Genomic DNA, 14985 nt, shown 5'->3' with positions numbered 1-14985 from the left:
CTCCCTGAGCTTCCTGGACTCCCGGCCAAAGGCTGCGGCCCGTGGAGCTTCAGCTCTGGGCCAGGCCCACGTGCGGCTGGGCGGGTGGAATGGCTCTGGGTTTCCCAGCCCGCCTGCCCGAGCATCTTCTCCCTTTCTTCCCGAGATGATGAAGCCGTCCTGGCACCCAAGTCCATGAAGTTCCTGGCTTTCCAAGTGGCAGGTGAGGAGGAAGAAGAGGAGGAGGAGGAGGAGGAGAAGGAGGAGGAGGAAAAGGAGGAGGAGGAAAAAGGGGAGGAGGAGGGGAGAAGGAGGAGGAGCAGCAGCAGCCCCCGGCTGGGCAGGACCAGACCCATCTGCCACCAGTCACTAGCCTTGCTCTTGCTCAAAGGCCACATGGGAACGCTGGCGGCGATGACAGCGACCGGAGCTTCTCTTTGCTTCCCGGCTCAAAGCCGCCCCGGAGCTCCCCGCTGCGGCACAGGAGTGTTGGGGGGCTAGCACCATGCTGGCTAAGGCTCGAGGCGCCCCGTGGCTGGGCCAGCCCGCCGCATCCCTCAGCCGTACAGCTGCTTGAACTGGAAGCACTCGTTGCAGTAGCCACTACACTTGGCATTGCCGAAGTGATCGCAGGCGGGGGCCCGGCAGCGCTGCTTGGGGGGTTCCTCGGGAACCGGCTCGCCCCGGTGGACCCCGGCGCCCACTCGCTGGCTGAGGTGCTGGCACTCCATGCAGAGCTCCTCGCTGCGGCAGGCCAGGATGTTCTTGCAGGAGGCCCGGGCACACTTGGGCCTGGAGGCGCTCGGGGTGCTTCGAGGAGCGTCTCTGCGCTGGCTGGATCGCTGAGAGGAAAGGGCAAAGAGAGCTGTTGGTCCCATTTTCTCAGGGAGAACACTAGGCAATCCTATTAGCCAGGAAGGGAGCTACAGAGAACTCGATGGGATGGAGAGCAGCCGCCTGACCCAGGGAAACTGGAGCGGCACACACAGTCTGAGAATGGGAGCTCTCCAAGGACGCCTCCCTGCCCAGGACCACGAATGCAGGCCTGGCCCCCGGGAGGCCAAGTACCAGGCCTGGCCCAGAGGCCTGTGAAGCCTGGCCCAGCGGCCTCTGCTTGGATTAGTAATACGCTGCCCTTCTTGTGAACAAAGGGACAGGCGCCCATCAGCCAAAGTTTGCTTTTCTTATGTGCCACTGTGTGGAGGCACTGGGGTTGCTCTGTCTCCTCCTCCTGTCTCGTGACAAAGGATTACTTCAGAAAGCCTGCTGGCCACTCAGATGCCTTTGCTGCTACTAAAATTCAAGCAGTCTCTGTTCAATGTCTGGCTTTCTGTGGGCTTTAAGAGGTTTTATTCTATGGATGACTCGATTTAGTTTTTAAGTCATCTTTTTGTTTTTTTTTTAAGATTTTATTTATTTATTCATGAGAGACACAGGCAGAGGGAGAAGCAGGCTGCCTGCAGGGAACCTGATACAGGACTTGATCCCAGGACCCTGGGATCATGCCCTGAGATGAAGGCAGCCGCTCAACCACTGAGCCACCCAGGCGTCCCTCCATTTAATTTTTAAATGAGTTCTAAAGTACACTTAAGCCATAAAAATCAAGAGTAGCTACTGCACGTCCAACCCTGGGGGCCACATGACTTCTCTCCACCCCCACAATTCTTCCCTGGAACTTGGCTGGGAGGAGAGTCTGATGGTCTGGTCAGAAGCAAGGGCTCCAGCCAGGAGGGCATCTGGCGGGGGAGGGAAAGTACCTCAAAATGTCTCACCAGTTGCTCTTCGGTCCTTTTCGCTTCATGAAATCTCTGACTCTGAGCTTCAATGAAACACTTCTGACAGTATCCTTCAAACACGGTGCTGCCAACGGTGCCACATTCCCTCCCCAAGCACGGAACAGCGTTCTGGAACCTGGGGGCCGTGGGACTGGCTTTTGTTGAGGCAGTGACAAAATCTAAAAGAGAGTTTGGGGCCCATCAGTGTTCATGTGGTCTCCAAGCAGGGAGAGACCTTGCTGTTAAAGAAACAGACAGGTTCTGGATGCAGCTTAGGGCAGCCTATGCCATGCATCCATGAACACAGCCTCTTATAAATTCAGCCAAATAAAAAATGGTAATAATGTCATTATCAAAACATCTGTAACTTTACAGATGTCTCACTTTTGAATGTGCTGCACTGGCCAGGTGCAGTAACAGAACATGCAAAGATGTCAACTGCCCATCCCTCTTTCAAGCTAGAGATTGCTAAAACCACCCAGGTTTTCTTACAATGTTGGCAGAGGCTTCCTTCAGTCCAGCTACTGCTCTTTGGATCTTGAATGTTCTCTATCACACCTACGTTTCCAAAGAAGTCCCGTTTAAACTCTACCTTATAAATGCCAGATGCTGCATGACCTCATGACACAAATCCTCTGAACTCTATCTACGAGGTGCTGTAGGGTTTTGGAAGGTGGATTTCTGTGGCTTACATCTCCAGGCGACTGTCCCACTGTGCCCACCACCCAGAGGGGCTGCTTTCTTGCAGCTTCTAGATCAGGGGTTTTGAAACGGGGTTAGGAAACTAATCATGTCACTCACGTTTGTTTTCTCTGTACTCGATGAAACACAGCGTGCAGAAGCCTTTGTTTTCTGGAGTCCCAAAATACATGCAGCCGGCTTTTCTGCATTTGCTGGTCCCCGTCCTGTCCCCTGGAGTCCGTGTGGCCTGAGAGAGGCAGCCGGAGGGAGCCTCGGTCCCGGCTCTGCGGCAAGCATGTGGGGAGAGACTCTGGATGAGCTGCGAGGGGTCTGACTTGGACCGCTGGTGACAGGAAGGAGGGACGCTGGAGCTGAGGCCCGAGGAGGGCTCCGCCGTAGTCCTTTTGAAGCACGTACTGCAGATGCCATTAAATGTCCGGGTGACGTCCTGTAAGCAGGCTCGGCACTTCCCAGGGTCTAAGTGCCTCATGCTGTCCGGGCTGTGGCCTGCAGTAAGCTGCCGGGCGTTGTGGCAGCGCTCGCAAAATCCGTTGTGTTGCACGTTCAGCGTGAAGGGGCAGCCGGGACTCCTGCACTTCATCGCGGTCGTCTCGCTGAACAGGAAAAGGCTGGGTGCTGTTGGAGGGGCCGAATGAGGTCCCCCAGCTGGCTCCTCAGGGCTCCAGCCCATGGGCTCATAGGCCTCTCCCCGGGAGGGCCCAAGCACTATGCCCGGGAGCCCCTCAGGGCCTGGCTTGGAGTGCAGCCTGGAGGATTTGCTTTGGTTCTTTTGCCGCCTCTCTGAGCATTCGTGGCACAAAGGCTGGGTGTTCACCGACATGAAGAAAGGACAGTTGGGTGTTTCACATTTTACGTCCATGAGAGAAAGCTGGGGAACGGAAGGTTCCAAAGGATTCTGAGCATGCATCTCTCTCCGTTCCTGCTCATTGTTCTCCTGCCACTTCTTGTACTCGTGCTGGACGAGCTCAAAGTAATCATCTACCAGATTTATTTCTTTGGGTAAATTGGCTTCATCCAGCCTAAAGACCAAAAGGAAAAATATGAGGCTACACACAAACACAGATACACACTACACACACACGATTTCATATCATTAGTTCATAGGGCAAACTTTTAGAATGTGGATTATGGCATTAACTTCACAAGCATTCACTGAAATGCAGTCTCATGATTAAGAGTCTGCGCTTCCAATAGCACAGTCCATCTAAGAAGATTTCGTTATTTCAAGAATCAAAATCTTACTTAATCAATCTTGGTCCACCCCAAATTACAGATAATTCTAAAGAAAGGGCTATTCTGGGGATGCCTCCACACTTGATTACTCTATTCCTCTTTTCAAAAGTCACTTTTACCTTTTAACTTCTCTCAAACTTCTATGAAAATATTACATAGGGTATTCATTTGGGATGAGGCTACTTCATAGTCCAAACTACTTTGAGAGCTCGTTGCCTCTATTTTGCTGTTATTGATCTTATTGATCTTAAACTTGTGCCTGGTCTGTATCAGCATTAACCCCCCTGCACAGTGACTAAGCAGCTGCCATGCTCACAGGTGCTGTCCATGGACTTCTGATCCTCTGTAATGGCCCGCCTCCGCTTTGAGAAACGGATTCTCCTATCCCTCCATCGTCCCCTCTTGTGTATTTCAATTCCTAACAAACAGGCATCTAACAGGAAGCCAGTGTTTAATATATGGATACCTGTACAACATGCACTCTGGGTCTCTGTCACTTTCATGTGGGCAAAATCGTACGGCTGCCACAGAAACATGATCTACAGCCCACTCTGTGTCTGATGTGTCTGTCTTTACCAAGAAGCCAAAAGAAAAAGGCTTTCATCTCCAAGAATTTTCATTTGCTAGCTTAGTACTAGGGCAATTAAAACAAAACAAAACTATCCTGGGTTTAATACAATATACTTAAAAGCCACAATTCCGTCAGCATCTAGATATGCAGGAAAATCACCATGAATAAATTACTTTTTCCCCTGTGAAACCCAAATTAGCATGGCCTCCGGTCATCCTCTCTGACTCATGTACACCACTCTGAATTTGTTTCACATTGGAGGAGACTGGCTTCATATAACTTTATGGTTATTTGAGCTGGGGTGGCACTGCCTTATGTGGTGGAAGTAAAAGCAACTGAAGATGACAAAGGGTAGAGCTAAGGATAAACTCTTACTTTGCAGCATTGATCAAATGGGTGGTGCCATGGTCCCAGCCTTGGACAGGAATTTCGATCACCATCAAGTACTCTTTCAAGAGCTTTTCCTTCATCTCGTTTTCAGGATCTGTCAAAAAGTGAACTTTTAAGTCTTCAAACCTTCCTCGCTCTCTGTTAACGAGTGGAACAGCTCGGATTTCTGAGGGGGAAAGAATAACACGTAAGCGACACATGGTTCTACTAAATGAAATTATGTGTGAGGCCACATATATAATGATCACATTTTGAAAACATAAAAAGGATACAAGGAAAGAGTAGAAAAGCATCACCTAGCCCCAGTCGCACTCAGATGAAGAAACAAACTACACTAAACTCTAACATAAAATGCTTTGTTCTGGAAGGTTAGAGAATATCAGGCAGCCTGGAGGCAGTGGATCTCATTGGTTAAATTGCCACACTTCGGAACCAGACTGATCTGAGATTAAATCCTCACTTTGCCATTATCAAGCTCTGTGACATCAGGCAAGTTATTGAACCTCTCTGAGTTTCAAGGTTCTCATCTGTAAGATAAGGCTCCCAGGGCTTACAGCCCATAGGAACGCTATGAGGATGAAATGAAATGAAATGCTGTCTCTAAAGCACTTAGCACACACACTCTTCCACTGGAAGCCATCATAATAGCAGCTAACCTGACAGACATTTATCTGCTCCATGCCAGGGCTCTGTGTGCCTCATTCAGTTATGGATCAAATGGATCAAATGGCAGTAGTCATGGGTGGATATGTATCTCCTACTTGCAATTAAGCTATGGAAAGTGCTTTCCAAGCCATACACAAAGATAGTGGGTATTGGGAATATTGCCACTGCATTACTGTTGCTAATCAGGCACATGAAACAACACTGTATTCATATAAAAAATAGCTAATAAACATAAATGAGGCTATTGCCAGAGAGCCCTAAGGGGCCTCATGTTCAGTGGGAACAGGGCATCCCAGTATCTACCAGCAGTTACAAATGTGAACTCATGCTTGGTTTTCTTACCAGGTCCGCTGTCTTTCAGGGTCACCAGGGGTACAAAATGCTGGCTGTCATAGCCGAGAATGATGGGGTATCGGTAGCACTCCTGGGCTGGCCAGTGGAGAGGCAAGTAAATCCCGCCCACCTTCAAAGGAGCGAAATTAGAACCCGATTCCAAACTTCTCAGCATTTTGTCTGTTTAGAGAAAGAGCAAAAGAAATAAGGCCCTCAGGTGATTTTCATCAAATTCCCTTCAGCTACTATTGCCCCTGGGAAGTCTGGGTTTTTCCCAAGAGCTAAAGCATTAAAGCTCAACAGCACTCGAATACAAATAAGCGACCCGTGACCTCTCACCTGAAATCACAATGATTGGCCTTCTAAGGATGTTGCAAAGGACAAATATGTGTATTTCTTCCAGGGAGTTATACTGAAGTCCACCTCGGGCCACGGGTGTCTCCGTGGATGCCATTTTGACGAGGCTGTCCCATTCATCGGTCCAATTCTAAAGAGAAGCAGGTAAAGGGAAAAATCATGATTGAACGTACTATGCTTTAAAAACTCAGTATGACTTCGTGATAGAATTATTCATTTATATAACTCAGCTTACTTTTCCCCTTTTTGGAAATCATCATTCAAATGATCACCCTTTTCCCCCTTTTGGTTTTTTTTCCTTTATTTTTTTCCACTCTAAGGCACACTTACAAGCGGGGGAGGATGGGGACAGCACCTGCCTTCAAAAAAATCCCTGATGAGGCATAACACCAAAGCCCCTTATCCAAATGTACACAAAAATTCCAAGCCTGTGACTGAGAATGGGGAGCCCCACGTCTGATTTTGATTGGCGGGCTCAGCAAAGTGTGCAAAGGGCAGGCAGGTTGGAAAGCAACCAAAACACCACAGGAAAGGCTGTGAGCAGATGCCCTTCTAAAAGGAAGAGATGCACAGCTGGGAATCTGTTGCCTGGAAACCTCCCAGCAGTGACAAAAGCCTCAGGGTCATCCCATCAGAGGTTTCGGGTGTTTTCCATTGAATGCTTTGCTTCGCCAAGTGCACATCACCTAGTAAATCATATGCTCCTTGAGAGCAGGGGCTGGCCTGAGGGACCCTTTGCTCAGCGTGGAGCTCTATCGATAGATACTTCATGGGGGAACATACCCGAGTGTCGTAGCAAAGTCCCGTTTCCACAAACTCCTGGGATTTAAGAGACTCCAGCTGCCAGCGGAATTTAAAGTTGCGTGTATCCGTCTCCTTGAGAGTGCTGAAGAGTGCCTTCCTCAGAACCAAATCTGTGTCCTGAACACCCCACATGTACTGAGAGGCAGCATGCATGAGGCAGTTTCCATCGCCTGAGGACAGAAGCCATACACATCAAAGGCCTGCAAAGGTTTTTAAGATGCATGAGCCCTGCTGCTATCAGAGGGGACCCAAGAGGGCATGTGAGAAATGGCAATGGTTTAATTTCTTAGTCCAAGGGCTAATGAGATCATTGCACAAGGCGATGACAGCTTTAAGGGAAAAAACAAAAATTCTTTTCGCTCTTATTTTTAATGCCTGACACCAACAGAGCAAAGAAACCAGGGAATGATTATTGGGGGACCTTGGGTCTAGCCCGGCTTGCCCTAACTGGTTTAGGTGTCACCTTTGGGGGAAATTTGTCAACTTCTGTGTATTTCTTCTCTTTGTGAAATGAGGGTATTGGATTAAGATCTCTACAGTTCATTTCGTTCTAGCATTCCTTGATGTTTTGGCTAAGACCAAGGCACGGTTACTCTCTGGCTCTACAGAGAACACACAAGGTGATATGCACAAACCAGGAAGCTGGCTTGGCTCCGTTCACTAGACAAGGACAGTCTGGCTATGACTCAGTGGCAAATGACTTGACCATTCCACTGAGGCCTCTGGGGCCTGGGAGTTTCCTCTCCTGGTTTGTGAAGTGGGATCAAGAACCCCGAGTTACCTCCTCAGCCTGCCTTTTGAGCATGTGAGAAAAAGATAGGTCTAAATTTACTCCATTAACCTGTTCCTTTCACAGGCTAAAACCCACAATTCAAGAGACTGCCTTTTTTTCCCAACCTCGAAACAATAAACATTTGGGGAGAATGTTTAATACCAAACGAGTTAACTCCTTACTATCTTGTGGGCAAATGCACCACTGTTTTCATAAAGAAGAGTTCAACTGTTTTCTTACATTACTCTACAAGCGGGGCTACAAAAGCTTTTTGAAATTTTTATCAAATCTTAATTGTAGCCAAACTGTAAAAAACAAAAACAAAACAACAACGAAGGCCCCTCAAGCATATACATCCGCAGCAGGCATCCCTGCAATTCATACACACAGAAAGACAAGCTAAGTAAGGATTCACACAAGCGAACAAAAAAGATCGCTCAGCCTTTTGTCTTGGCAGAAGTGTGGCAACGATTGCATTCTGTTGAAATTTCCCCTTTGCAAAATCTAGAGCAAAGATAAGGCTTTTTTTTCTTCTTCTTGTGCTTACTTTCAGTTCTTTATTGAGATGCACCAGTACAAAATTCCCTAAGTAACATCTGGAATTCCCCAGTGCTAAGTGATTTGACTAGCAATTGAGCAACAGCTATTGTACTTTTTGTTCTGGTGTGTAGACATTTAAACTGCGAAGGGCGCCCTGGACTTTCCAAGTGGGTGTGGCCAGGGTGAGCTGGAATAGGGCTACTCATTATACAAGTGAAATCGCCACAGCCAATAGACGCTGGAATTTTTCACATGAAGTTTCAATTTTATGCCACCTACTCCCTTCCTCATTCACCGCAGTCTCATATCCTCAAATGCAAACTTGTGAATCACCCCCTCCCCAAACAGACCATTGATTTTGTAGAACCCTCCTAGTGGAGAAAGTTTTTTTTTTTTTTTTTTTTTTTAAAAAAAGGTGCTTCATAAAAGCCAGAGTAAAAGTCACTTTGTCTATCTCCCCTCCTCTAAATATCTTTTCTCCCTTTTCCAGAATTTTAAGAAATTTTCTTCAAACTGGGAAAATAAAAGGGTCTGAGCCCCCAAATTCCTATTTCCCAGAAACTGTTATAAAACACTTGCTTCTGTAGCTTGATTTGTAGCATGAATCCTTGTTGACTTTAATGACTTATCTTGGCAAGACAAGTGTTGACTATTTACATTCATTTCTTCTTAAGGCAGAAGTTCAACCTAAAATGTCAGTTAATTCTGTTAAAGATAGGAAGGTTTTCCTTTTCCTACCACATCTCTAATCTGTTTCCAACTTTCCCAACGTTCATTCTGTCTTTTTGGTAACAAAATGGAAGAGAGTTAAAACCACAAGCTGTCAGGAATATAAACCCCTTGATGATGACTTAACATAATTACCCACTTCTACGCATCACTTGATTTAGGGCCAAGAACAATGTAAACACTAGCTCTCCCCAGTTTTCATTCTACTTTTGTTTCTAAGAATCTGTACTTCAAAAGTACAAGATGCAAGATATTGTAGTAATTATGCACAAGACACCCCCCCCACCAGAATACGTATCTCCAATCACTCCACATTACCCAACTCAAAATGTCCAAAGTTAAGGTATCAACTAACTTAATTAATATTCTTATCCTCTCACTGACAAGGATTTCCTATGCTTAGGACTATTATTTTGATCGAGGTGGTCTTAAAGAAAGACTGTTACTTACGTAAGTACCTGATTTCTGCCCTCATCTAGACTATAAGCATTTAATTGATGGTGAACAGTCTACTTGATGCTGTAATAATCAGTGATGTTATAACGTAGGATTTTGTATCTCGTAGGCTCGGATGTTGCCATGACACACATACTCTTGCTCAAGGGTAATAATCAAAAAACAAAAAACAAAACAGTGAAGTTTAGAACAGGAAACAACTACCAGTAGTAAAGGGCCAATAGGTAGATACACACAGAGAGACACAAGAAATTCAGAACTAGGAATCCCTAAAAATAGTGAAGTAAAGGTCTCTAAATCTGGGCTAAAAATCTCAAGTATCTTTCTACTTTGTATCTTGGGACCAAAACCAACAGAACCTGGGTAAGGGAGAGGCAGACAGCAGCCATTCACTGGTTAAGCCATAACATGTCATCAATTCAAAATATGTAAGGTCATCATTATGGACATTTTCTAATGATTGTGGGAGACAATAGTAATACTAATTTTCACACCATGCTTTCCTTTTGAACTTAAAATCTTTTAAGGTTTCCATGACTGGTCAGGAAAGGGTATTTTACAAATGATTACACAAATAGCCACAAAAATTAGACACCTAAGTCCCCTAATGGATGTTTAGAGATGCATTCCTCAAGCCTGAGTGGTTCTGCTCTCTAATATGCACAACTACAAAATATCCTTAATAAAAACACCGGTATACAAGCTTGCTTTTATCACATGCTTTTTATAGAGTATTCTATACTAAGGTGGTTATGCTCTCAAAAGGCTTGAGTTTGGACCAGTGCTATTAGACTCTGATGAATGGGGATCCAGTACTGTAGGAGCCAACACCTAGACAAAAGCTTCTTACCATTCGTTTTCAGTGCCACCAGCTTCCTGACTTCCCGACACCAGTTGAGCTTCTTCTGGCTTTCCAGGGAGGCCTGGATGCTTCTGTCAATGAGGGCTTTGTGGATGATCTCCCGAAATTGTGGACAAAACTGGCAAGTTCTAAACATTTCTAGTGTGTATCGGTGCATGGATTTAAAATGATGAATGATCCCATTGGTTGGCTTAAATATGTCTTCTGGAGTTCTCTCTCGTATCTTTACAGCTTTCCGCATGTTGCTCAAATACAAAGCCTGGGGAAGGAGCTGTTCAGCCATCGTGCTCTGCAACACCTGAAGAGGAGGGAAGAAAACCCCATTCCGTTAGCCCGACTTCGATACCACTCCTATATACCTGCCTGCAGGAAACCCCAGTGTTTGATCTTGTCATTAGCCTCATCTGTAGGCAAAAGATCTTAGTCACCTCTACTCCAGGATACTAGCTGGCCCCCGAGATTAACTCACACTGGACTGTTTTAAGTTACATCACTTTTAAAGATTAGTCTAAACAAGAGAAGGAAGGCGGGGAGTGGGTATTGAGGAGGAGGGGAATAACCCGTGTTTTCAGTAACGTCTGTCAGGGAGCCAAGCCCGTCTGTCAGCAACAGGTACTGCACCTCATAACCAACAAGCTCCCCTCTCATTCTCATGCCACTCTGACACAGCCACTGGGGCTTCGGAGCTCTGAATGCCAGTGACGGGCACAAGGTGGCCCTGACAAGTCCTGAGCTTCTCCCTTAAGACCACTGCTGAGCAGCCCTGGCTTTTAGGCAAAGCCTTGATTTATCTCTTTTAAGCCCTCCCACCCTACACTGCAGAATAAATAAATGTTTTGTGGAAAATCTCACAATTTTATGTTGTCACGTAGGCTGCTGATTAGAGTTTCCTCTTTAGCCCCGGAGAGAAATATTTATCAAGGGCTTATTTACAAAAATGTATTATAATATTTATAAAGGTTAAAACTGAATATCTTAGAACCAACGAAAAAGCCTATTTCCAGTAAGAAGCTTTGCAGTTTTAAGGGTCAACGATAAGTCTTTCAGAACCTCTCCACTGAACTTCACAACATCAGAATAGGACATAGAATAATAATAATAATAATAATAATAATAATAATAATACAAGAATAAATTTTACACTTCCGAGAGCAGGCATTAGATTTCAATTATTTCAACTTAACTACATTTATTATCATTGTCCAGGTACAAACACTCAAATGCATTTCCCACCCTGTCTTCACCCTGGAATCTTGAAACATTATCTGCTGGTAGAAGGAAATAAAAGTCTAGAAATGGGCAAGGAAAGATGTTTCAGCCAGGGGGATGCTCATGATAAATGAAGGAAGTGGAGGGGGGGGGGGTGGGGGGAGGGGGGCAAAACCCAGCATCTACAACCCATGCCAATAGCGTAGGATGTTGTGAATTGATGCAACGTGGGATCTCTGCAGTGTGGAGCTGTGTGGAAAGCCAGCTCTCGTCCACAAGCCTTAGCAGGGTGCCCCAACATACATCTTGGTTTCCAAGATGAAGGCAAAGATGGGTTTTGGAGCATGAAGACATTCCCTAGGAAGTTTCATGGAGATTGCTAATCTCACTCCTGCACCATACTATTTGCCAGGGCAAGCTTCTAGTTGAGGAAGACTTGAAACCTATGTAAGAGTGAGAAGAAACCTAGATTTTAGGGAAGCCATTCCTAGGTGGGTCTAGGCTCTCTTAAAGCCATTGATGAAGTGATTTAAAACTTGTGGTCCAAAATAGAGAGGTTAAAGTAGATGACCCAAGGTTGCTTCTGAGGAGTTTTCTGGTGATAGTTTTGGACCAGGAGTCCAAATCTGATTGTCAATGAGGCCTGGGAGAAGTTATTCTCTGGGCCAGTTGGTAATCTTTCCTTCAGTTCCCTGAAGGTGGAACTGGGCAAAATTATTGCAGGGCACAAGCATAGTGAAGCAATAAAAACATTACACCCATTTCCACTTTGTGGCATGGCCAGTCTCACAATCACTCATTCATCTGTCCATTGCTTAAAAAGCACTGCCTGCTCACCTGCTGAGAGCCATGCTGGATGCTGGGACTAAAAATCACAGGTGCCCTTATTCCCTGTCCACAGCCAAGGCAACACGAGTACGGGTCCTGCTCAGGTTCCACACTACCCAAGGCAGACAGCTTTGCCTGGAAGCCAGATCTTCCAACACCTGCCCCTTGCTGTTCCCACACCACCATCCCTGTGCCTGCCGCTGCCAGACGGGAAGAGGCCGGAAGTAAAAAGATTTGAAACAAGCTAGGTGTTGCCTTTTGAGTTTTCTGAATCTTCTCTTAATCTCTTCTAATTTGAAGATCTTTCAGCAAAGACCTCAAATAGCACAAGGGCTCTTTGCCGTATGTAAGACATGCAACTGTCAGCACTGTATAGCCCTGGGTCATCCCATTCATAGTTTTAGCCTTGCACACACTGTGGAATCGATCGCCTCCTGAAAAGAATTAGAACCCACCAGCCAAGTTCCCAGTTCTCGGACTTCTCCACTTTTAAGATTAAAGACTAAATTTTCCTGACCTATAACCGTAACGTCCTTACAGGTAAAGACATCTATCACCCTTACCGTTTCTTTTACATTTGTCACCTCACTGACTTTTTTTTTTTTTAAATCAATAAATGCCTCATCGAATTTTTGGTAACTATCACTCCTAAACTCCAAAACCTGTACGAAGAATTGTCTAAAAAAAACCAAACAAAGAAGCACCTTAGACGATGGGAATGGAGCTATAACCGGCTGCGTAGCAACTGCAGACCCTAGTGCTAAGGTCCAGAGGATGAACCGTGATGAGCCACGGCCCTCCCCAGATGCTGCCCTGAGACCCTTGACCAGAGCAGCCTTCCAAGGAAAGAAGGTCAGAGGCGGGGAGAACTGAAAACAAAGCGGTCTCAAAAGCGCTGAGCTCCTTCCTTACTTAATACCACTGCTGTCCTGAGAGGCCAGGTGGCAGGATGTGGGCCGAGCCGGCTGACAGCGGCCGTCTGGCTGGGGCAGGGGCCGGGGCAGGGGCCGGGGCAGGGGCTGCGCCCGCCGCGAGCTGGGGCACCCGCGCCGCAGGCCAACGTCCCGCTGCCCCCCGCACACTGCTCGCGCCGCGGCGCCCGAAGCAGCTCGGCCCGTCCCTGAGCCCCCCCACCTCCCTGCAGCGGGCTGCGGGGGCCTGCGAGCTGTCCCTGGACAGGCTGGCTGGCCCCGTCCCCACCCCCGCCCGGCGGGCCGCCTGGTTCTGCACCCGCCGGGGAGAAGCCACCGCGGTCCTGCAAGGTCTCCGCGTCCGCGAGCATCCAGAGCCCGATCGAGAAATAAAAGGGGCACGAAAGGGGGCAAAGCGCCGAGGACCACCCGGCCCAGCAGTCCGGAGGCTCCCCTGCAGCCGTGCGCTGCAGCCTGCGTTCTGGGCAGCATCCGCGAGGGGCGGCCGGCCGGGGAGCCCGCAGCTGTCACCCTGCGCCCTGCGCGGCGACCTCGACGCCGGCATCTCACACCCCACACCGCGAGCGCCGCCGGCCGACAAGCTCCGCCCGCGAGGAGCTGCCAGCGACGCGCCCGCGCAGCCCGGGCCCCGCCGAGCCGGTGGCAGGGGGCCCGGGCGCGCGGCGCTCACCTGTCCCGGCCGCGCGGCGCTCACCTGTCCCGGGCGCGCGGCGCTCTCCCGCAGTCCCAAGTCCGGGTCAGGGCAGGCGCGCGCCGCAGGCGGGGGTCCGGGCCGCGCGGAGGAGGCGCCCCATGGACGCCGGGGCTCGGCGCTCGCTCGCCCGCCCGCCCGCCCGCCGGGGGCTGTGTGGCTCGCGCCCGCCGCCGCCGCCGCCGCCGCACTTGTCCCGGCGGCTGCTGTCACCGCTCCGCCCCCGCGGGCTCCGAGCGCGCTGCACCGGCCCGCCGCGAAGACTGCAGACTGCCAGTTCTCTTTTTCCCTTTCTGTTTTACCGCCGGCGGAGAACGGGGATTTCCACCGGGGACTTTCCAGTCACGTGACGCCCGGGCCGGCGCCGAGCCCCGCGGTCGCCGGCCGCCAGGGGGCGCAGGGGGCGCGGGCGGCGCAGGAGGCCGGCGGCGCCGCGCCCCGCCCCGCCCCGCCCCCCCGCGCGAGAAACTCCTGAGCCCCGCCCCCGGGTGTCCCCGCGTGAGTCACCTGGGCATTTCGGAAGCTGGCCCAACGTCACATCCATGTGGAAATCGCGGTGATGGGAACTGGAAATGAAATAGGTTCTTTTTTCTCAGCCGTTTTTCTGCAGAAAATCACCAACTGTGGAGAACAATAAGGGAAATAATAAAGAAAGAAAACCCTAAAAACCACCCGGGCGTCCGGGACCGCAGCCTTCGGCCGTGCACGTGATGAGCTCGTCGGAGCGCCCTGCTCTGGGCCGCGGCGGGGAATTCACAACCCTCCGTCCCCATCCCCGCGTCCTGCCACCCGGACGGCGGGCTGTTGGGGGTGACCTGAGGCCCACAGCCTTGGAATTTGCAGGAGCAAAACCTGTCTTAGGTGAAGTCGAGGACCAGAGCAACCATCAACCCTGTTCTGCACTTTACTGATTCCCCTTTCTCCCTTCCTGCACGCCAGGTGCCCAGGGGGCTCGGCATTCAGGAACATTTCGGTTCAGAAGTCATTTCTAGTCCATTATTACTGTCCTTGCGTGTCCCCCCTAAGGCCCTATTAGGAGCTCTTTTTGATGACCTGACCATTAGTTCAGGCCAAGGTGTCAAGGGCTGATAATACATTTTACCCACCCACGACCCCCACCCCTTATTAAATAGTGTGGTAACCCGCAGTCTTTACC

At 49.0% G+C, this 14985-nt stretch overlaps 1 protein-coding gene across 3 annotated transcripts; it reads right to left on the bottom strand.

Moving 5' to 3' along the window:
- Window positions 1–467: 467 nt before the first annotated feature.
- Window positions 468–14090, bottom strand: TNFAIP3 (TNF alpha induced protein 3). 3 transcript variants are annotated; one of them, XM_041746582.1, is made up of 9 exons: window positions 13833–14090; window positions 10158–10467; window positions 6790–6980; window positions 5989–6136; window positions 5659–5829; window positions 4636–4816; window positions 2556–3475; window positions 1737–1933; window positions 468–821 (listed from the first exon to the last, which is right to left on the bottom strand). In XM_041746582.1, the coding sequence occupies exons 2-9, from the start codon at window positions 10450–10452 to the stop codon at window positions 537–539; spliced, it is 2388 nt and encodes a 795-aa protein (XP_041602516.1). In that variant the 5' UTR covers window positions 10453–10467; window positions 13833–14090; the 3' UTR covers window positions 468–536. The 3 variants fall into 3 exon arrangements, with proteins under 3 accessions (XP_041602516.1, XP_041602514.1, XP_041602515.1); XM_041746580.1 differs by lacking the exon at window positions 13833–14090 and adding an exon at window positions 12216–12712; XM_041746581.1 differs by lacking the exon at window positions 13833–14090 and adding an exon at window positions 12216–12712 and having other exon boundaries at window positions 1752–1933.
- Window positions 14091–14985: the final 895 nt, after the last annotated feature.

Source organism: Vulpes lagopus, chromosome 2 (assembly GCF_018345385.1).
Source record: "Vulpes lagopus strain Blue_001 chromosome 2, ASM1834538v1, whole genome shotgun sequence".
NCBI classification, from domain to species: domain Eukaryota; kingdom Metazoa; phylum Chordata; class Mammalia; order Carnivora; family Canidae; genus Vulpes; species Vulpes lagopus.
This window is presented reverse-complemented; position numbering and strand designations above follow the sequence as displayed.